This window comes from Lupinus angustifolius, chromosome LG13, assembly GCF_001865875.1.
Source record: "Lupinus angustifolius cultivar Tanjil chromosome LG13, LupAngTanjil_v1.0, whole genome shotgun sequence".
Lineage (NCBI taxonomy): Eukaryota > Viridiplantae > Streptophyta > Magnoliopsida > Fabales > Fabaceae > Lupinus > Lupinus angustifolius.
The window spans coordinates 15,090,972-15,115,013 of record NC_032021.1 but is presented as its reverse complement, the minus strand read 5'-3'; the positions used below and the strand labels follow the sequence as shown (position 1 = coordinate 15,115,013).

The following is a 24,042-nucleotide window of genomic DNA, read 5'->3' as shown; positions in this document are numbered from 1 at the left end:
TAATAGATGATACAGCAACAGTATAAAACTCATAAACTATAAATATATATTTTTTTCTCAATAATTAAACTTCTAGGTGGTTCTAATAATCAAACATTGTTCATAATTTATCAAGACATGATTTTGGATGATATATTGTTAAGAAGAGAAGTCTTTATTGGCAGTGAATCAAAATTAGTTTAATGAAAGATTGATGAATGCACATATAATCAAAATTAGTTTAATGAAAAGGATATAGATTATTATAGAATACAAAAAGACTCCATAAGTGCATTTCATATGGGTATATTTTTAACCATTATTGGGTATTTGAGATAGTAGGTAAGGGATTTCATTCCACTATGTGAAGATGTATTTCCTACAACTCAGTATGTATAAAGCTATAGGAAGCATCACAATCAATCAGAATTGATACCTTCCTTTCTCTGATTGCACCACATTACCTAAGTGTGTGTTTGGATAAGTTATTTTTAGAGGAATGTAACTTAGAAGGGTATTTATTTAACATATTTTTCTAGATATCCTGCATGTGGTCAAAGAATTTTAAAATAGGAATTTAGTAGCTATTCTTTCACTTAGGAAGATGTATTTTTTGGTATAACTAATGATATTTACTCTATTGGTAAGGAATTAATCTATTTCGAGGTATTTGATTCTCTTTCTCAACAAATATCCTTCTTAAAAATCAAAGATATGACATTTTGATTTACCTGATAATCCAATAAAACCTTATATTAATAGACCAATTTCTTGTCAAAATTTTGAAATACCACATTAGGACATGAAATTTTGAAATCCTCCATAAACCAACCTCTGACACTTTTTTCTAGCTCCATCTCCCATGACACTCTTTTCTCACTCCATTCTCATTCTCCTGATAAATATATTGTTCTTATGAATCAAATCTTTGACTTAGACTAGTATGATATTAGAGATTTAGTGGATTTTATACAACTAGACTAACACATTGATAGTCATGCTCCCGACTTTTGAGTCAATAGATATGCTTCCTGTTCTGTTTAAATTATTGGGATTTTAAAACCCTTATCCAACACAGGCTAGAAGAATTTATGTTGCCATGCTCCTTGAATGAGAGTCTTGATGTATCTTATCAATCTTGTATAAGATTTCTTGCACCATAGTTTTTGTGCTTCTGATGCAAACATCCATTAATAATCATCATTCAATTTCTTCATCTTCCCATCACAAATTCTGAGATTCGATTTCTTCTTCTCCCAGTCACATCAATTATTGTAGGCTTCTTGCCACTCCAGACCATGAAACACTCCTAGAATGATAGAGCTTTGATACCAGATGGTAAAACATGAGACTATAAAATAACAATAGGAATTTTATTTAATGCTATTAGACAGTGTTTTAAACTGTGTTTGTTGCATTTTTGACAATTGTGGAAACTTATAGGATAATGTGGCCACAATTGCTCTTCCATCAAAAGTTCGGTAAATTACTTGGCACTCGATAACTTTATCAATGTCACATACCTTGCCACTATAATATATATGTCAGTGTAAGAATTTATAATAGCCAAAGCATTATTCATTACTCCCTTATATTACTTATATTTAAAAGTCAATAATAATTAAATATGAATAGTGAATGACATAACGACATTGTAAAAACTCTTACACTATGAATGCATATATCTTCCTCTCATACATTATAACAAAATGTCCACTTTATTCAAAGTTAATTAGATTATAGAGATGCATGATACCCAAAATCAGCTCCAATGTACATATAACCCCTTATGCAATTTAAAACAATGTGCCAATTGAAGGGGCTACCTTCAAAATAAGTGCAACTTACACCAACCATTTTAGAGCAATAGTAGTGCAACATTGTCATAGACCCCTGCCATGTAGCAATAATATGTATCAGTACAAGTAGAACCAAAATACACACAAGTTAAATAAACATCCCAAAGAGCAAATGAGAAAGAAAAATATGTTATAACAACAACTAAGCCTTAACCACACCAGATGAGATCGGCTAGAATGAGAAAAAACATTTAAGGGAATGAAATTAGCAAAAATGGTTTCTAATACTAAAGTTCATGGAGAAAGGAGGCAGATAAAATTACAAAGAAAGCACATAACAAACTTATGTATATGTAATTTGATATATAAAATGATATATATATATTGTTAATCATTTACATATACATGTATATACGATGAAAAGAATTAGAGAACCAATTGTACTTTGGGTCAAAAAGATGTCATCGCTCTTTATGCAATTGAATAGGCACACACAAACATGATGAATGGGTGACTATGGGACGGGTCGGACCAGGTCATGCTTGTCTCTTACCCGGCCCTAAATATTAATTGGGTCTAATTTTTTAATCTGAACCTGACTCTAGACCTGATGAAACCAGACCATATTTAGACTTGTTCATGATCAGAACAAACCGGGGAAGCGAGTAGGGTCGATACTGCTCACCCCTAAAACAAACTCAAGAATATCAGTGCTCAAGGGTAATCCAAAATATATACCAATATGAATAGCAGCAGATAGAAGCCAAAAACCTTGTTTTAAGAAGAGAAGCAACTTTACATTTAAAAAAATGAAATTCTGAAATATGTACAGTATATCAGTTTGGATAAGATTTTGACAAAAGATTTTTGGCTTTTTTGACAAGCACAGATGAGTTGCTTCTCAACATAATCAATTATTTGAGATGCAATAGAAGAGAAAGAAATTAGTCAGTACGTTTTATAATTGTATCCAAACATAAAACAACTTAAAATTTTCACCCAAGTCTCTAAAGAATCTATTATTTACACAAACAAGGATTACCATACCATTAGTTCTAAACATCAAAATAGATAATGACAGAGCAACATCTAAAAAAAATCTTCAGGGTCAAATCAACAGCAAAATTTTAGAAAAAAATTATAAGCAAAAATTATTTCTCACTTCAACTAAAAATCAAATAGTACTTTGCCCAAGGATTGCAGACAAGATAGAGAAGATGAAACTACAAGAGCATATCCTTGTTATCTTAATCCTATTTTCTCTCAGAATTTCCTACAATATACTAAGACAAAATTATTAAAAAGGCAGTCCAATATATGAAGCTCCCATCTAGTGTGCAGCCATACCCTACAAGTAGAGAGGTTATTTCTAGGATTTGAACCCACGACCTCTCGGACAGTGGTGTCACTATGCAGGAACTACGAGTGCACCGAGGTTCACCCTCTACAGTTACAAAACTGTGGAGAAATAATGTTATTTTTTTAAATCATTCAACGCCACTGAAGTATATTCCAGGGAATTTAAGTTAACTAATATGATGTATTTAAATTGTTGATGAAAAACAGGTTATGCAGGGTCAAAGTGTATATTTTGCTACCCTTTAAAAGTAAGAAAAATCGATCTTCTGATATCGGCCTTGCTTACCTGACTTTCTTTATCATAATGGCCTTAAGTTTCCTAGCAAGGTCCTCGGATCGAAGCCTCCGCTCCAAGTTCTTTCGGGCTAGGACACGCTTCTCAGAGTTCTTGATATGGAATCTCTGCTCCTGCTTTATCATCCTCTCGATCCCACTGGATTGCATCTTACGCTGCATCAATGCCAGTGCTTGTTCCAAGTTCCCGTTTAAGACCTTCACTCGTATGCCTCTGTATTGCTGAAGCTGGGGTAGTAGAGGATGCACACTATTGATGGGTTCAACGGTGTGACCCGACTTTCGGACGAAGCTCCATAAATGCCCAGTGACTGAGTTCATATCTAGGAGATGAAGGCGATCACCAACTGTCAACCTCTGAAAACAGGTAAAATAACAAAAGCCAAAGCAAAAAAAAGTCAATTTTCACGAACAAAACACTTGTGTATAGTGTTATTTGCTTGTGAACAAGTATGGCACATATAAAATTAGGTTCAACTTATTTTTCATCATTATATCAGAATTTTCCTAGGAATTAATTCCGGGGATTTTAGTCTCTTCAGGGGCTTCTATAAGTTTCCTCCGTACATGTCCAAACCACTAAGGTGCAATTCTACCATCTTTTCTACAATACGAGCTACTCTAATTTTCTTCTTCTTGATGTATTCATTCCGAATTTTATCATGTGTAGCGTAACATTCTCATATCTGCTACCTTGACTTTATATTCTCGTGACATTTAACTGCTCAACATTCAATCTCGTCTTACACACATTAGCTATGAACTAAAAATTGAAACAACCGCAAGGAATCAATGTAATGGTAAGCAAACTACAATCTAAAAAAATGCCACTTTTTTGGAGAGCCTAACCATATTGCTCCATAATCAAAGGGAAACAAACCAATTACAGCTTATTTGAAAAAATCGCTTTTTTTACTTCCACAATCACAAAATTACCCAAGATGGAAAAAGCAGTTCAAATATAATAAAAAGAAGCTGAAATTACAGTAACGGTGATGAGTGGCAGCGTGTGATTGTTGACAATTGCTCAGTTCGTTGGAATGGAGTATGATAGGGTTCTCTTCCAAGTGTTTCAAATGAGAAATTTTGATTTTTTTTTTGGTGTTTGGGTTTGTGATGGGCTTTTAATTAATAATACCTGTAAATCCAAAAGAATTATTTTTTATATTACGAATAGTATCTTTTCACCTTTTTTTTTTATTAAGGAACTAATTTTTTTTTTAGATTTGTGACCACCCCTCTAACAAATATTGCTGGTAGGATTGAACATTTGATCTAGTGGGGCCTTACAAATTATGACAAGTCAAACAAAAAGAAATATCACTTATAGTTACATTGTTAACAAAATGCATAATGTTTACTAACAAGACATTGGTTTAATAGTATATGACATTTTAGATCTCTAGATAGACCAAAAGATCAAGAAAATAGTTCGTTACTCATGATGTGAGTTGATACTATTGATTATACCAAAAAATGCTTAGGTGATCATTATTTTGGATAAATGAATTATATTTATAAATACTAGTGTGTCGACTGACACTCTGTATCCATCGACCTATATTCTTATTTTTCTGATATCAAGTGTATGCACAACATTTCTATAAATTTATCAACTTGTGTTTCTAATGGATGTTACAAGTAAAATTAGAATATGAAAATATGTCTTCATTACTAAATGGAATTGAATGAAATTATAAAAGTTCAATTACATGAATGTCTTTTGGGCATATTTTGCATTTGTATAATAGTAAGGACAAAGTTGGAATATAGAAATCACATATATTCAATTACCTAGATACCTTTATACATATTTTACCTTTACTAGTATTGTTATTAATGAAAATATTCCATCATAAAACTCAACTAAGAGGTCCATCCTTCTAACAAAAGTTAAAAGCAACTACAAAATACAACGGTGAATAACAAGAAATAGATATATATTTCATGATATTCCACAAATCTCTCTAATAGCTTGAAGTTTTCAGATGAAGTTTTGATAATTTTCCAAAGAAAAAAGAATGATTTACTTTTTGTAAGATTCCTAAAAAAATTCTTCGATTTCCAAAGTAGATGATGAGATGCTATATAATAAGTTGGCACAGTAAGGAAAATCTAGAAAAGAATTTAGAGATTACTCTAATTCTATCTTTGTTCATTCCGTTTTAAGAATCGGAGAATTCAAATAAAGAATCAATCTTTGTTTTATTTTAATTGTTGATCAAAGGTTTTAAGCTCAAACATTATGCCTTTTGATGTTTAATTGTTTATATTCTTTCCCCTTTTATATTAAATATATTTTTGCCATTTTTAGAACATCTAACTTTGTCAAAGTTTGCCCTCAACATTTATATAATTAGAGAAAGAGGTGCAAAAGTATCAGGAAACTACATGTGATTTTATCAAGGATAGATATAAAAATTTCTAATCAACTAGAAAATTTATTTCCCACACAAAAACATGTTAATATTTATATACTGTAAACGTAAAAAATACTAGATAATTTGTATCATATCAATGATAGATAATAAACTGACAATATTAAAAACTTTCACACATTTATTGCATATATATTAAACATTTTTTAACCAACTACAAATATATAAAATTTAATTTACATTTCCAATTAAAATCCGGAAGAAAGTTATGCATCTCTCAAAGACTATCATTGACAAATAAGAAAAACTTGAAGATGACTATTTCTCAAACTTTCCAAATAAGTTAATTTCTATATACCTAGAGGGAGGCCAAGAACCACGCACACAACTACTTGAACTACACTAGTTCACGGATATTGTTGGATCAATGAGCAATCTATTCCTGCTATGTGATGTCTTTTAATGGCTTTCTCTTTTTCATTTTTAGTCACCCTTTCTTTTTGGTGATAAAAGAAACTACCTTCTCGATTGTTTAGTGGTCAAGAGATCACGAGTTCAAATCATAGAAACATTTTTTCTAATTGTGAAGATAAGGTTGTGAATATCCACAATCCGACTAAATAAAAGTCTCGCGAACTAAACTACCTTTTGGCTACAATGGGCTACCTTGTTTGCTTAAGGAAACACAAATATAACATGACAAAGCTTAGATGGCAGCATAAAAAGGTAAATGATAGAAGTTGAGGGTTGAGGGTCCATTCAACCCTTGATGAAAGATGAAACTTAGCATTCTAGAAGAGTCCATTTCCATGAGAATTGTCCTACCATTTAAGTTCCATGAAAGTTTGAGAGAATGAGTAACTCTCATAAATGGGAGAAAATTCATTTCATCACAAGAGGATAACCACAATAATTGCAAAACTTGGGCAATAAAGACATACAAAATCAAAATCTTTTTCAGATAATACAAATACATGACAAAGGACAATTTAAAAAAAAAGTAAAGTAACTTCTTGTGCATAAACTTGAACCTGTTAAAATTTATCAAATACATATTTTTTCAAGAACCCAAAAGTTACTTACTCTAACTACAATCATAGGATCATACAACTCTTTGTTCAAGATATGTATAATTCTTGACCTTCTTAACACACAAGTTAAAGAAACCACTGTCTATTTCTTGGCATAAGTTATCAACATAGGGTTCTGTGGGGTTATCTTGAAACTTTGTAGAGCCTGCATTGCTACTGTGGATTGCATCTCATCCCCATACTCCACAAAGGCAATTCCTGGCTTTGTTTCCACCATTCTAACTTCCTTGAAACCGGGATATTGAAGAAAGAGCATTTGCAACATCATCGGCGTCGTCTCGTTGGGAAGATTCTGGATAAAGAGGATGTTATTTGGTGGCGCCGGAGCCTCAGGTACCAATGATTTTGCACCGCCTGGATAAGGTATCTGGGATAGCTGCATTATTAGAAACAGTATGTAACAAATGTAGGAGTAACCAAGTAAACATGGTGACCAGAAAGAATATTGAAACATAAAATTGTTCGCGCTTCTGTATATTTGAATCGGTTGCTTTGCAACAGAGAACAGACAGCACATCATCTCATTTTAATTTCTAGTGTTGAAAATAATCTCTCCTTTTCTTACTGTATGCTAAAAGAACACTAATTTTTGTTCTGAAGGCTTTTATCAGAAAATTTCAATATTTTTCAAAAGAAAAGCAATCGACTGAAAAGAGAGCTTTCTAATTAGAAATTTTTTCATGAGATGGGCTCCACTTGCACCTATCTAATCTAAAATAGATGTTGTAGCAAAATTCCAAAAGCTCATTTCTCAACACTAATTACTACAATGCGAAAATAATTGTAGAGTTGGTATATTCAAATGGGACCGACTACCGGAAAATTAATAGGAATAGCGTGATCATTGAGCAAAAATAAACTGAACAGCAGAAGGAACTTACAGCAGGTGTTGCACCATATGCACCAGCATAAGCTGGATTTATGCCCAGTCCAGCTAAATTAGCATCATGCTGGTCCTTCCGTTTTTTGCCTGCAACAAAATGTATTGAGTTCACTTCCTTATAAGTTCCTTCCCAAATAGAAGCAATTAATTAGCGAATGTGTAATGCATTTAACAAGATATCCATATTATGTGGTCCATATTACACATGCTTTCCAGAAAAGTTCATTCTAGATGATCAAAACTACAAAATTAGCTTGTCAATTGCTGATGTATATATATAAAATATTGGGACTTTATGAAATCATTAATTACAATTTTCGTAGTTGCCTAAAGCCAGGCTGACATTAGATAACATGTTTACTAAAACTTTTCGTTCTTCAAAATTATCATTTACAAAAGCATCAAATCAACTTGAACCTAAAAGCTCCCACTTTCTTTTTTGTTCACATATGTCTAAGCTTTACCATATAACATCCTTAAACGAGAATAGAGAGGAGAGAGAATGTTGTACCTTTGTCATCATGCCTCTTACGTCTTTCCCTCGGAACAAAAGAACCATCAGCCTTTGCTATTACGTCTGACTTAGTCTTTGCATACTGTATTCTCTGCATAAATTGCAACGCCAAATTCAATCCTTGTAAGTTCTACTGAACTGACATAAAATGGGAGTAAACTATAACATATCTGAATCAGCAACAGAAAGGAGACAAAGAAAAAGAATATGCATGTCGTCAGCAGTGTCATGAAACCCGGTTCGTGCCGGTCGGTTCAACTGGTAAACCGGTGAACCGGTCCCAATACCGGCACAATACAATAATTATAATGGTCATGCAATCATATCAGTCAAAACTGGCCAAAACCGGTCATACCGATCGATTTTCAATTGAACCGTACCGATCATACCAGTCAATTTTATTTAAATTTATTTTTGAAACGAAAATAACTTATTTTTACCAAAATGTTAGTGTGAAGGATCAAACACACAACTACTACACTTTTTATACTTCTAAAACATAGTCTACCACCAAGTGATACATTTTTTGTTTTAACAAATATTATAAATAAAAGTTGTTAATGTCTTCTTTATTATTTTTCGACGCCTTAAGTTTCCTAGCAAGGTCCTCGGATCGAAGCCTCCGCTCCAAGTTCTTTCGGGCTAGGACACGCTTCTCAGAGTTCTTGATATGGAATCTCTGCTCCTGCTTTATCATCCTCTCGATCCCACTGGATTGCATCTTACGCTGCATCAATGCCAGTGCTTGTTCCAAGTTCCCGTTTAAGACCTTCACTCGTATGCCTCTGTATTGCTGAAGCTGGGGTAGTAGAGGATGCACACTATTGATGGGTTCAACGGTGTGACCCGACTTTCGGACGAAGCTCCATAAATGCCCAGTGACTGAGTTCATATCTAGGAGATGAAGGCGATCACCAACTGTCAACCTCTGAAAACAGGTAAAATAACAAAAGCCAAAGCAAAAAAAAGTCAATTTTCACGAACAAAACACTTGTGTATAGTGTTATTTGCTTGTGAACAAGTATGGCACATATAAAATTAGGTTCAACTTATTTTTCATCATTATATCAGAATTTTCCTAGGAATTAATTCCGGGGATTTTAGTCTCTTCAGGGGCTTCTATAAGTTTCCTCCGTACATGTCCAAACCACTAAGGTGCAATTCTACCATCTTTTCTACAATACGAGCTACTCTAATTTTCTTCTTCTTGATGTATTCATTCCGAATTTTATCATGTGTAGCGTAACATTCTCATATCTGCTACCTTGACTTTATATTCTCGTGACATTTAACTGCTCAACATTCAATCTCGTCTTACACACATTAGCTATGAACTAAAAATTGAAACAACCGCAAGGAATCAATGTAATGGTAAGCAAACTACAATCTAAAAAAATGCCACTTTTTTGGAGAGCCTAACCATATTGCTCCATAATCAAAGGGAAACAAACCAATTACAGCTTATTTGAAAAAATCGCTTTTTTTACTTCCACAATCACAAAATTACCCAAGATGGAAAAAGCAGTTCAAATATAATAAAAAGAAGCTGAAATTACAGTAACGGTGATGAGTGGCAGCGTGTGATTGTTGACAATTGCTCAGTTCGTTGGAATGGAGTATGATAGGGTTCTCTTCCAAGTGTTTCAAATGAGAAATTTTGATTTTTTTTTTGGTGTTTGGGTTTGTGATGGGCTTTTAATTAATAATACCTGTAAATCCAAAAGAATTATTTTTTATATTACGAATAGTATCTTTTCACCTTTTTTTTTTATTAAGGAACTAATTTTTTTTTTAGATTTGTGACCACCCCTCTAACAAATATTGCTGGTAGGATTGAACATTTGATCTAGTGGGGCCTTACAAATTATGACAAGTCAAACAAAAAGAAATATCACTTATAGTTACATTGTTAACAAAATGCATAATGTTTACTAACAAGACATTGGTTTAATAGTATATGACATTTTAGATCTCTAGATAGACCAAAAGATCAAGAAAATAGTTCGTTACTCATGATGTGAGTTGATACTATTGATTATACCAAAAAATGCTTAGGTGATCATTATTTTGGATAAATGAATTATATTTATAAATACTAGTGTGTCGACTGACACTCTGTATCCATCGACCTATATTCTTATTTTTCTGATATCAAGTGTATGCACAACATTTCTATAAATTTATCAACTTGTGTTTCTAATGGATGTTACAAGTAAAATTAGAATATGAAAATATGTCTTCATTACTAAATGGAATTGAATGAAATTATAAAAGTTCAATTACATGAATGTCTTTTGGGCATATTTTGCATTTGTATAATAGTAAGGACAAAGTTGGAATATAGAAATCACATATATTCAATTACCTAGATACCTTTATACATATTTTACCTTTACTAGTATTGTTATTAATGAAAATATTCCATCATAAAACTCAACTAAGAGGTCCATCCTTCTAACAAAAGTTAAAAGCAACTACAAAATACAACGGTGAATAACAAGAAATAGATATATATTTCATGATATTCCACAAATCTCTCTAATAGCTTGAAGTTTTCAGATGAAGTTTTGATAATTTTCCAAAGAAAAAAGAATGATTTACTTTTTGTAAGATTCCTAAAAAAATTCTTCGATTTCCAAAGTAGATGATGAGATGCTATATAATAAGTTGGCACAGTAAGGAAAATCTAGAAAAGAATTTAGAGATTACTCTAATTCTATCTTTGTTCATTCCGTTTTAAGAATCGGAGAATTCAAATAAAGAATCAATCTTTGTTTTATTTTAATTGTTGATCAAAGGTTTTAAGCTCAAACATTATGCCTTTTGATGTTTAATTGTTTATATTCTTTCCCCTTTTATATTAAATATATTTTTGCCATTTTTAGAACATCTAACTTTGTCAAAGTTTGCCCTCAACATTTATATAATTAGAGAAAGAGGTGCAAAAGTATCAGGAAACTACATGTGATTTTATCAAGGATAGATATAAAAATTTCTAATCAACTAGAAAATTTATTTCCCACACAAAAACATGTTAATATTTATATACTGTAAACGTAAAAAATACTAGATAATTTGTATCATATCAATGATAGATAATAAACTGACAATATTAAAAACTTTCACACATTTATTGCATATATATTAAACATTTTTTAACCAACTACAAATATATAAAATTTAATTTACATTTCCAATTAAAATCCGGAAGAAAGTTATGCATCTCTCAAAGACTATCATTGACAAATAAGAAAAACTTGAAGATGACTATTTCTCAAACTTTCCAAATAAGTTAATTTCTATATACCTAGAGGGAGGCCAAGAACCACGCACACAACTACTTGAACTACACTAGTTCACGGATATTGTTGGATCAATGAGCAATCTATTCCTGCTATGTGATGTCTTTTAATGGCTTTCTCTTTTTCATTTTTAGTCACCCTTTCTTTTTGGTGATAAAAGAAACTACCTTCTCGATTGTTTAGTGGTCAAGAGATCACGAGTTCAAATCATAGAAACATTTTTTCTAATTGTGAAGATAAGGTTGTGAATATCCACAATCCGACTAAATAAAAGTCTCGCGAACTAAACTACCTTTTGGCTACAATGGGCTACCTTGTTTGCTTAAGGAAACACAAATATAACATGACAAAGCTTAGATGGCAGCATAAAAAGGTAAATGATAGAAGTTGAGGGTTGAGGGTCCATTCAACCCTTGATGAAAGATGAAACTTAGCATTCTAGAAGAGTCCATTTCCATGAGAATTGTCCTACCATTTAAGTTCCATGAAAGTTTGAGAGAATGAGTAACTCTCATAAATGGGAGAAAATTCATTTCATCACAAGAGGATAACCACAATAATTGCAAAACTTGGGCAATAAAGACATACAAAATCAAAATCTTTTTCAGATAATACAAATACATGACAAAGGACAATTTAAAAAAAAAGTAAAGTAACTTCTTGTGCATAAACTTGAACCTGTTAAAATTTATCAAATACATATTTTTTCAAGAACCCAAAAGTTACTTACTCTAACTACAATCATAGGATCATACAACTCTTTGTTCAAGATATGTATAATTCTTGACCTTCTTAACACACAAGTTAAAGAAACCACTGTCTATTTCTTGGCATAAGTTATCAACATAGGGTTCTGTGGGGTTATCTTGAAACTTTGTAGAGCCTGCATTGCTACTGTGGATTGCATCTCATCCCCATACTCCACAAAGGCAATTCCTGGCTTTGTTTCCACCATTCTAACTTCCTTGAAACCGGGATATTGAAGAAAGAGCATTTGCAACATCATCGGCGTCGTCTCGTTGGGAAGATTCTGGATAAAGAGGATGTTATTTGGTGGCGCCGGAGCCTCAGGTACCAATGATTTTGCACCGCCTGGATAAGGTATCTGGGATAGCTGCATTATTAGAAACAGTATGTAACAAATGTAGGAGTAACCAAGTAAACATGGTGACCAGAAAGAATATTGAAACATAAAATTGTTCGCGCTTCTGTATATTTGAATCGGTTGCTTTGCAACAGAGAACAGACAGCACATCATCTCATTTTAATTTCTAGTGTTGAAAATAATCTCTCCTTTTCTTACTGTATGCTAAAAGAACACTAATTTTTGTTCTGAAGGCTTTTATCAGAAAATTTCAATATTTTTCAAAAGAAAAGCAATCGACTGAAAAGAGAGCTTTCTAATTAGAAATTTTTTCATGAGATGGGCTCCACTTGCACCTATCTAATCTAAAATAGATGTTGTAGCAAAATTCCAAAAGCTCATTTCTCAACACTAATTACTACAATGCGAAAATAATTGTAGAGTTGGTATATTCAAATGGGACCGACTACCGGAAAATTAATAGGAATAGCGTGATCATTGAGCAAAAATAAACTGAACAGCAGAAGGAACTTACAGCAGGTGTTGCACCATATGCACCAGCATAAGCTGGATTTATGCCCAGTCCAGCTAAATTAGCATCATGCTGGTCCTTCCGTTTTTTGCCTGCAACAAAATGTATTGAGTTCACTTCCTTATAAGTTCCTTCCCAAATAGAAGCAATTAATTAGCGAATGTGTAATGCATTTAACAAGATATCCATATTATGTGGTCCATATTACACATGCTTTCCAGAAAAGTTCATTCTAGATGATCAAAACTACAAAATTAGCTTGTCAATTGCTGATGTATATATATAAAATATTGGGACTTTATGAAATCATTAATTACAATTTTCGTAGTTGCCTAAAGCCAGGCTGACATTAGATAACATGTTTACTAAAACTTTTCGTTCTTCAAAATTATCATTTACAAAAGCATCAAATCAACTTGAACCTAAAAGCTCCCACTTTCTTTTTTGTTCACATATGTCTAAGCTTTACCATATAACATCCTTAAACGAGAATAGAGAGGAGAGAGAATGTTGTACCTTTGTCATCATGCCTCTTACGTCTTTCCCTCGGAACAAAAGAACCATCAGCCTTTGCTATTACGTCTGACTTAGTCTTTGCATACTGTATTCTCTGCATAAATTGCAACGCCAAATTCAATCCTTGTAAGTTCTACTGAACTGACATAAAATGGGAGTAAACTATAACATATCTGAATCAGCAACAGAAAGGAGACAAAGAAAAAGAATATGCATGTCGTCAGCAGTGTCATGAAACCCGGTTCGTGCCGGTCGGTTCAACTGGTAAACCGGTGAACCGGTCCCAATACCGGCACAATACAATAATTATAATGGTCATGCAATCATATCAGTCAAAACTGGCCAAAACCGGTCATACCGATCGATTTTCAATTGAACCGTACCGATCATACCAGTCAATTTTATTTAAATTTATTTTTGAAACGAAAATAACTTATTTTTACCAAAATGTTAGTGTGAAGGATCAAACACACAACTACTACACTTTTTATACTTCTAAAACATAGTCTACCACCAAGTGATACATTTTTTGTTTTAACAAATATTATAAATAAAAGTTGTTAATGTCTTCTTTATTATTTTTCGACATTAATGTTAGTATAAAATATATGTATATCTAACTTCACCGATATGTGGTTTAATCAATGAACCACCAGTTGAACCACTATACCAATACTCTGACCAGTTTCATGACTGGTACGGTATTAATAACACTGGTTGTGATTATCAATCTGTTCCCTTTTCCAAAAACAAAATAATAGTGTTCTTATTAAATAAAATACAAATGAGATGTGTAAATATAATAAATATCATTTTGCAAGATAAATTATTTTAACATTTTAATATAACTAAGCTCTACAGCCAAGAATTCTATTTTAGCATGAGATAAGTTACACGTATCTGATCATACAAAAAGAAATTTTACGAATGCAATTCTGCAAGGGACTCATAAATGTCCACCAGGAGAATGTACCCCAAAAGAATGTTCAGCAGGAGAAGTGTGTACATATACAGTTCAAAGATAGAAGTAATTTCCAGCAACCTAGTACAATGAGGAGGATACATAATACAGGTTCTAGCCCATGCTCCATAAGATCACTAAATCATATCACAGGTTAGAAAGTGAACTAAGATGCACATATTAAATAAAGCACAAATAGGAAAACTGAGCAACAATTGTTTTAGCAGACAATGCTAAAAAGCCATTCGCTTAGTCTAAGAGCACTCAAATAAAAATTATCAGTTTGCCAATTTCCTAATGCCATATAATGAAGTCAGACCATACATCACAGAAATTTAGAAATACTTTCTCTGTGCTATACTAATATAAAATCTAATTTGATCCATAAATTGTGTTAAATCTTGTTCTATAGAACTATAGTGACAAAATTTCCTTTGGGACCGACAGAAGATAAGATATATCCTTGAGGCCCTGTGGACCATAGTGTATTAAATTTAGTTCAAGATGATAAAGCACTGATGTGTCTATCAAGATAACCACAAATCCACATTTTTGGTCAATGGATCCTTCCCCTTGAGAATAAACATCATCATAATGTACAAGCATTAGTTTTCCATAAGTTCTAGACTCTAGATTAAACCTTTTCCATAAGTTCCTGTCAAGTAAATATCTTCCTATTTTGTTCAGTGAGGGAGTTGGGGCACTTAGAACCCAGCTGATAAAGCCAATTTACTCTACTATTTCGTTTAGCGCACCCATGAACAATTTAATACCTGCTAAGAATAAAAGAGTTGCTACTAGATCAGTATCACTCTGCAGCGTTTCTTTTCTTATTTTTCTTCTAACCTTACGACATTTAAGTTATGCTAAATTTCAAAATAACTATGTGTCATACAAACTTCTGTCGACCAGAACAGCGAAGCAAGTTTACAACAACATTGTTATAGACACCATGTGAGAATTTGTTCTTAGAATAGAACCAAAACCAAACCAAATAATTCCAATTTCCAAAGCTACTTGTAATTAAGACTATACTTAAAACCTTCAACAACAACCAAGCCTATCCCCATAAGGCAGGGTCGACAACAGACCTTCTTCACATGCCCAAACTACCAAAGTTGAGATTTTAACATCTTTTCTACATAAGTGCTTCCTCAATTATCTCTCCAATGTATTCATTCTTAATCATAACAACCCTAGTGCATGATGTACATCCAATCATCTAATGCAACATGCACATATCTAGTATGTTGAGCTTATTCACTTGTTCGTTTTTTACTGTGCAGCATTCAATGTTATACAACACCATGAATCATATAGTTGCAAGTTAAAATTATCCATTGAATCATATCTAGTTATTTTTGTTGTTGCTGGAATTACCTGGATTTAAGTTCTAGTCCCTGGGACTTTTAGGACCCATTCTGTCTTAGATGTTCAAAAAGTTTGGTTTTAGGTCATGCCCGCCGGCTAAGTGGTGGTGAATCAACACCAAAAATGGCCATGTCATGATTAGTATGAGACGTGGCACTAATGTTAGCAACATCATCCCTTAACTAATGGCAAAATCAAAATTCAATGTCCTAGGCCGGGCATGAAATGATTTAGTAAAGTTTACAACAAAAACAACCAAGCCTTAATCCCACTAGGTTGGGTCAGTTACATGGATCAAACGACAATGTCATAATGTTCTATCATTCATCCACAAAGCATTGATATCTTTCTTAATTATTCCGTCTCTAGTTTTTCTTAGTCTTTCTATTCCTCTAGGAATTGGTCTAACCTCTATTTGATATATGCTCCTTACGAGGACTTCTACCGGTCTCCTCCGCACATATCCAAATCACCTAAGGTGTGATTCTACAATCTTATCTACAATAGGAGCTATTCCAACTTTCTACCTAATGCATTCAATTCTAATCTTACATTGTCTAGTGTATCTAGTCATCCAACACAACATTCTCATCTCTTCAACACAAAGTCTATTATCGTGTTAACATTTTACCGCCCAACAAGAAATTGAAAGCGAATAAGGTTGTTGCTTACTAAAAACAGTCTCTATGCTTTCAAGTAAGTCTGTCTACATCTACCCTCCCCATACTCCGGCCTCACGAACCGAGCCGCAAAAATGATAAAAGAATGTAAATGGGTGAAAGAGGCTACCATGGGCTTATCATAGAAAGGGAAGCCTTGCATTTGCCTAAGGGCATTGGAAGCAGAAGATGTATCCTCAAACACAACCCAAGCTTGACCTTTATGCTTCAGAGTCTTGAAAGCTAACACTTCTAATATCTTCCCAAACTGAGAAAAAACAGCGCGCAAAGATTTCTTCAACTCTACATCAAACACAACAAAATCATATACTTTATATATAATAAAATAAAGAAATTCGCATAAAAAAAAGAGTTAGAGCGTTACCTTCAATCTTAATCTTTTCATTAAGGTTGTTGATGTAGATGGTCATGTTCTGAGGGATTTCACCACCGCCACCACCGCCACCACCGCCGCCACCAGCATTGACAACTTCAGACATTGTTTGATGTCAGGGATGTTTTGTGTGAACTGCGATTGATGGTTTTCTACGACGGAGGTAAAACCCTAAGCCACTACCGGAGATGATGGTGATTCAAAAACAGTGGACTTTTCTTCTTTCTGATTTGGGCTTTCTTCTGCTTATGGGCCTGGTATTCATTTATAGGACATCGATTCATCATGGTTTCTTATACTTTAATTATTTTTCATTTACTTGTAACTTGTAATATTAGTTTATTAAATTAGAGTTGATTGGCAAAACTAATTTTATAATTAGTTAAATTTTGAAATAATTAAAAAGTACAAATATATTTATTTATTAAATAATTATTAATTAGAGTTATTAAATAAATAAATAAATTCAAATAAAAAATTCAATCCATTATTTTAATATTTTATTTATAAGGTGAAAAAAATAAAAATATTAAGATTTTTCGTTTGTAGTACCTAATATTATTTTTTAAATTCGAAGGATAAAATTGGAAAACAAATTATTGAGAATTATTTTCACTTTCTAAATATTACTTCAACTAACTTTCTGAAAAGTAAATTTAACGTTATAATATAATTTTTTAAAAGCTACACACTCTTTTCAATTTTTGTTTGATGAACGACTTTAGTAGTATATTGACTTAATCAAAAAACTATAAACTACCTAAAAATCTACAAATTCGCATGGTATAACACTACCTTCATCTATTCTTATTAGTAGGGCTAAGAATATCTTCCACAAATATTGATTTATACAAAACAAGGATCTTGTGTCTTTCAACTAACAATTGTTATTCTAAGCTACTTTCAAAAAGATTTTGGATGGATAATTACACTAAAATTGACAAGTGGGTTATAATACTTTGATAAAAGATGTTGGGATCAAATTTTCTACTCACTATAAATATACACACAATCCAACAACACTAATTCATTTAACAATGACTATTCCATGCAAATGACCTAAAAAATACTTAAAGGTAATATCTTAGTTAATTTAGTAACATATGCAATAAAGCTTCACGCCTATTAAATTTACACACAAGACAAAGAAATATGACTCACAAAAATTCTATTCAAGTGTCTATAGCCTTTGTATATGAAGTTGAGTAAAAATGCAACATATCAATCATATTAACTACAAATGTCTTGGTCATGTTAATAACTTATCAATATAGCTCTATGTCTAGCAACTAAATTATTAAGATGAAGATATATAAACCGTTAAATATACATCTATGTCTAGTAGTCTACGTTAACAAGTTTGAGAGTTATAAAGTTATTAAATTAACTATGTGTCTATCAACTAATATAACAACGTGTATAAAGCGACAATCTGATATAAATTCATGTATATCAACCATACCAATTGATGAGTTGAATAAAGTCAGAATTATAACAAATATTTTTCCAAGAATTTCATTCACATACAATTCATACAATAAGATGAATAACTCAAAGTAAGCACTAAGCACATACACAACTCAAAAGAATCAAAACCTCATGAATTAATATAACATCAAATCAATGTGCATACATCAAGCTCATATTATATTCAATCCTAACAATAAAGAACTAAACTATTCATGCTAAATAAATGCAAGCAAAAATGAGAAGAAATGTAACTCATGGATGATGAATTACTAATTGAATGAGCATGAACTAGCTCCTCTAGTATTTATACATTACTTCCACAATTCTAAGAGAGCTAAACTCACCTAAACACTAAGATTTTATCATATTAGAGGTGTATTTCCCGAAGTATAATTAATAAACTAAGTTAAACCCCATAAATAGTGTTTGAATTTTGGTTTCCATGCTCATCATCACATCGCCTTGTGTTGAGCGCATCGCTTCGACTAGTCAAACTAAACCTTTCAGCACACCAACATACATTCCCCCCCCCCTTTTCCGTTGTGTGTCAGCTTGGCGCTTGGCATATATGAGGCATTAACTAATTGTTGCAATTTGTAATTAGTTTAACCGAGTGGTGATTGTGCTAGGCGCAACTTCTTTTGTTGCTGAGTGTGGTTGTAGCGTTAAACACAAATATATTAGATGTTGTTTGTTTTGTATATGTAAAGTTTGTTATGACTTTCTATTTAACCTTTTGCAACTACCTTTGCATAGGTGGACGTTTGTACCGAGAATAAGCAAATTTATCTCTCATGGATTCTTATTATTTTCTCTTTTCAGTTTTCACCATTATTAAGATGGTATCAGAGCTTAACAAGCTCTAATTCGTCTTCTTTCTTCTTCTTCTTCTTCCTCATGAAAATCTATTCTATTCTCTTACTCCTTCAGCCTTCAATTTCGTTTTTCTTCTCTGTGAAATTCAATTCTCTTAAATTGATTCACCATGACGAATTAGGATTTTGATGATTTCAATATCAATCCTTCTAATCCTTTCTTTCTTCATTCGAGTGAGAATCCTTCTCTTATTCTTATTTCACCTCTATTGAATGGAAAGAATTTCCATTTGTGGTCGAGAGCTATGAAGCTTGCTTTGCAATCGAAGAACAAGCTCAGATTCATTGATCATAGTATCACTCAGCCTCTTTTCTCATGTTCTCTGTATTCATAGTGGCTAAGGTGCAATACAACGGTGTTGTCATGGATTTAACATTTTGTTGAGGAATCCATAGTGAAATCGATTTTGTGGATTAATAGTGCAGTATGGGCTTGGAAAGATCTCTATGATAGATTTTCTCAAGGTGATATGTTCAGGATAGCAGAATTGCAGAAGGATTTTTACAAACTCAACCAAGGTAACCTCTCAATTTTTGATTGTTTCACTCAACTGAAGATCATGTGGGAAGATATTAAGAATTTTAGGCCAATAGGACATTGTAGATGTTCCTTGCCTTGTTCATGTGGAATAATTGAGTTGGTCAAGGCCTACATGGAACATGATTATGTGATTCGGTTCTTAAAGGGATTGAATGAACAATATGGACAAGTTCAATCCCAAATAATGCTTATTGAATCCTTGCCGACAATTAGCAAGGTTTTCTCCATGCTTATGTAGCAAGAGAGGCAATTGAATGCTACTCAGGATCTAGGAAGTGATCTGAAGGCTATGACCTTTCAAACATAGAACAATTTCTTTAAGAACAGTAGTAGTCATGGAGGACAAAGGGGAAGAGGATTCCAAACAAATAGAGGCAGATGGAGAATGACTAACTATGGTGCTGGAAGAGGCCAATCCAATAATTTTTGCACTTATTGTGAGAGAACTAATCACACAGTGGATACATGTTTTCTCAACCATGAATATCCACCATGTTTTCAAAACCACAGAATAAATAGAATGGAAAACAATGTTGTTGATTCTTTGACTGATAGCAACTCTGCTTATGAAGATAAATCAGGATAAGGTATGGGAGGTTTTACCAAGGAACAAGTCAGAGCAATACTAAATTTGCTAAAAAGGCTAATATGGATGCTAACCATTCTACAAATTATGTTGTCATCAATGGTTTAGAATGCATTGCAGAACCAACTGTGAACATTGTTTCTGTTGGAACAGGTAAGATGACTAGTAGTTGGTTATTAGACACAAGGCCAATTGATCACATTACACATGATTTGCAGCTTGTCAGTAATAAAAGGTTCATATCATCAATGTTGATCACTCTACCAAATGGTGAAAGAGTCTCAACTACTATCTCTTGCACAGTGATTATTATTGATACATTGGTTTTGCACAATGTTCTAGTTGTTCCTAATTTTCATGTGAATTTAATCTCAATTGGTAAATTGATTCATTGTTTATGTTGTCATCTAATATTTCATCATAAATTTTGTACTATTGTGAAGAACAATACAGACAAGATGATTGGTTCAGTTAGGATACACCAAAGATTGTTTGTGATAGATCTTCCTCAAACTAAACCAGCTAGTGTCAGTTCTGTCTCACAAGTTTCAGCCAGTTCCAAGAACGCTTTTCTTTGGCATTTTCGTCTTGGTCATATATCTTATTCAGTCATAAATACATTGTCTAGAAAGTTTACTTGTATTCCTAGTTGTAATAATGATCTACCTTATGACATTTGTCATTACTCTAGACACAAGAAACTTCCCTTTTGTAATAGTAATTTTGTCTCATCATACTGCTTTGATATCTTACATGCTAATATTTGGGCCCCCTATTCCATTCCCTCTTTGTATAGGCACAAATATTTTCTCACACTAGTAGATGCATTTTCTCGTTACTTTGGTAATTTTGATGAAAGTTAAAGCTGAAACTAGACAACATATTATGAACTTTGTTGCTTACATAGAAAACCAATTCAAAACCATATTAAAATGTTTAAGGAGTGACAATGGATCTGAATTCCTTATACATGATTTATTTTCTTCCAATGGGATATTACATCAAAGGTCTTATGTGTTAACCTCTCAAAAAAATAGGATAGTTGAGAGAAAATACCAACATATCCTAAATGTTGTTAGAGCCTTGTTCTTTCAATCTTCTTTACCACCAAACCTGTGGAATTTTGACATACAACATGCAGTGCATATCATAAATAAGCTGCCAACACCCTTACTTCAAGATCATAGTCCTTATCAACAAATTTACAATACTCTTCCTAACCTTGACAACCTTAAGATTTTTGGATGTTTATGTTATGCAAGTAATGTTGAGCCCAACAAAACCAAATTTCATCTAAGAGCAAGAAAGGCAGTGTTTCTAGGATATAAGGAGGGAATCAAAGGCTATGTTCTATATGATTTACAATCTCATAACATTTTTGTCTCAGGGGATGTTTTTTTCTATGAAAATCATTTTCCTTTCCATACTCTTAGTCCTTCTTCTAATTCATCTGGTCAACAAACAGTGTTAGTCACACAACCTTCTATCTCTTACATTGATGAGTTTCCACTTGATGTCCATAGTAATTCACAATCATCTGTCACTGTTAATCCTCCACCAACATCATTCCCTCAAGAGTCATCTTTTCCTAGTCTTGTTTCTGAGTCTCCTACACCTCCTCCAACGGTCTCTCTCAGACATTCCACAAGGCCCTAAAAACCTCTTTCTCATCTCAAAGACTATCACTACAACCTTGTTACATCTTATCCTCAGTGTTGAGTTACTCAAAATGTTCTAATTCTTACAAGAAATTTTGTTTAAGTATAACTAATCAACAAGAGCCTACTAGTTACAAACAAGCTTCTCAGTTCAATTGTTGGACAAAAGTTATGAACTTGGAATTATTTGCTTTGGCTCAAAACCAGACATAGAGTCTTGTCCCTTTTCCTCCTAGAAAAACCCCTTTTGGTTATAAATGGGTATACAAGATTACATATCATGCAAATGGAAGTATTGAGAGGTACAAAACAAGGCTAGTTGCAAAAGGATATACTCAAATAGGGGGTGTGGACTACTTAGACACATTTTCTCTAGTTGTAAAAATCACAATAGTAAGAGTTGTTTTGGCTTTGGTAATAAGTAAATCTTGGCATTTGGAACAACTAGATGTAAATAATGCCTCCCTTCATGGTGATCTCCATGAGAATGTCTATATGACTCCAGCCCCTGGCCTAAAAGTTGATGATCTTCGCCTTGTTTGTAAGTTGCATAAGTCCTTATATGGACTCAAGCAGGCTAGCAGAAATTGGCATACTACCATATCCCCAGCCTTGATTTATATGAGGTATTCTCATTCCTTTGCATACCAGGCACTCTTTACGAAGATTACTTCCATTTCATTCAATGCCATCCTAGTGTATGTGGATATTATGGTTTTGGCAGGGAATGACATGAAATAAATTGTTAAAGTCAAACAGTTCTTGGATAAGGCTTTTAGAATCAAGGACTTAGGTTCCCTTCAATTCTTCTTAGGCCTGGAGATTGCTGGATCTAGCATTGGGATTCATCTCAATCAAAGAAAGTGTGCCTTGTCCTTATTAGAAGACTTTGGTTCTCTTGATTCCAAGCCTGCAAAGGTGCCTTTTGATCTAACACAAAATTGCAACTCAATCAAGGAATGCCTCTATCTGATGGTTCTTCTTATAAAAGATTGGTTGGGAGACTCCTTTACCTCACTATTTCCATACATGATCTAGCCTATGCAGTGCAACAACTTAGTTTGTTCATGGTTGTACCAATGGATATTCACCACAAGGCTACCCTCAAGGTTCTGCATTATATCAAAACTTCCTCTGCATAAGGACTATTTTTCCCTTCCAACACAGACCACAAATTTTATGGTTTTGTTGACTCTGATTGGGCTTGTTGCTTGGATTCTCAGAGGATCATAGAGTTCTGTGTGTTTCTTGGTTTTTCTCTCATTTCATGGAAGTCCAAGGAACAAAACATCATTAGTCGATTATCCTTTGAAGCTAAGTATTGAGCTATTGGGAGCTTAGTTTGTGACCTTCAATGGCTGCAATATTTGTTCACAGATTTGCATATTCTTTTTCCTAGCCTAGCTCTCGTTTACTGTGATAACAAATCAGGTGTTTAGTTAGCTCACAATTCATTTTTTCACGAGAAAACCAAGCATATCAAGATTATTGTCATGTGGTTCATGAAAAAATCCAACAAAAACTTGTTCATCTCATGCCTATTTCTTCTTCTGCTCAATTGACAGATGTGTTCACTAAGCCTCTTGCTTCTAAGGCTTTTCATCAAATTATTGACAAGTTGGGCTTGTGTTCTTTGCACAGTCCAACTTGAGGGGGGATGTTAGAGCATCGTTTGTATTGATATGTAAAGTTTTGTATATGTAATGTTTTGTAAAGTTTATTATGACTTTCTATTTATCCTTTTGTAATTGCATTTGCAAAGGTGAACATATGCAATAAAGCTTCACGCCTATTAA

General features: G+C 33.1%; 3 protein-coding genes across 4 annotated transcripts; all 3 read right to left on the bottom strand.

Moving 5' to 3' along the window:
* Window positions 1,670–4,541, bottom strand: LOC109325823. The gene is made up of 3 exons (XM_019558401.1): window positions 4,417–4,541; window positions 3,424–3,786; window positions 1,670–1,872 (listed from the first exon to the last, which is right to left on the bottom strand). Exons 2-3 carry the CDS (start codon window positions 3,750–3,752, stop codon window positions 1,863–1,865), a joined length of 339 nt encoding a protein of 112 aa, XP_019413946.1. The 5' UTR covers window positions 3,753–3,786; window positions 4,417–4,541; the 3' UTR covers window positions 1,670–1,862.
* On the bottom strand, window positions 6,949–9,585 carry LOC109363631 (U1 small nuclear ribonucleoprotein A-like). Its single transcript, XM_019609884.1, has 5 exons — window positions 9,562–9,585; window positions 8,884–9,225; window positions 8,295–8,427; window positions 7,782–7,870; window positions 6,949–7,276 (listed from the first exon to the last, which is right to left on the bottom strand). The coding sequence occupies exons 1-5, from the start codon at window positions 9,583–9,585 to the stop codon at window positions 6,983–6,985; spliced, it is 882 nt and encodes a 293-aa protein (XP_019465429.1). The 3' UTR covers window positions 6,949–6,982.
* On the bottom strand, window positions 12,386–17,307 carry LOC109363170 (U1 small nuclear ribonucleoprotein A-like). 2 transcript variants are annotated; one of them, XM_019609328.1, is made up of 5 exons: window positions 17,108–17,307; window positions 16,853–17,025; window positions 13,732–13,825; window positions 13,219–13,307; window positions 12,386–12,704 (listed from the first exon to the last, which is right to left on the bottom strand). In XM_019609328.1, the coding sequence occupies exons 1-5, from the start codon at window positions 17,220–17,222 to the stop codon at window positions 12,420–12,422; spliced, it is 756 nt and encodes a 251-aa protein (XP_019464873.1). In that variant the 5' UTR covers window positions 17,223–17,307; the 3' UTR covers window positions 12,386–12,419. The 2 variants fall into 2 exon arrangements, with proteins under 2 accessions (XP_019464873.1, XP_019464872.1); XM_019609327.1 differs by having other exon boundaries at window positions 12,386–12,713; window positions 17,108–17,305.

Excerpts from the sequence above, each read along its gene's own strand:
- LOC109325823 (XM_019558401.1), bottom strand. The coding sequence starts at position 3,752 with ATGAACTCAGTCACTGGGCATTTATGGAGCTTCGTCCGAAAGTCGGGT.
- LOC109363631 (XM_019609884.1), bottom strand. The coding sequence starts at position 9,585 with ATGTCACGAGAATATAAAGTCAAG. Across the intron at positions 9,226-9,561 it reads CACGAGAATATAAAGTCAAG|AGGTTGACAGTTGGTGATCG; the intron begins GTAGCAGATATG and ends ACCTGTTTTCAG. Across the intron at positions 8,428-8,883 it reads ACCTTGCTAGGAAACTTAAG|AACTTACAAGGATTGAATTT; the intron begins GCGTCGAAAAAT and ends TCAGTTCAGTAG.
- LOC109363170 (XM_019609327.1), bottom strand. The coding sequence starts at position 17,222 with ATGTCTGAAGTTGTCAATGCTGGTGGCGGCGGTGGTGGCGGTGGTGGC. Across the intron at positions 17,026-17,107 it reads TGAAAAGATTAAGATTGAAG|AGTTGAAGAAATCTTTGCGC; the intron begins GTAACGCTCTAA and ends TGTTTGATGTAG. Across the intron at positions 13,308-13,731 it reads TAAGAGGCATGATGACAAAG|GCAAAAAACGGAAGGACCAG; the intron begins GTACAACATTCT and ends ATTTTGTTGCAG.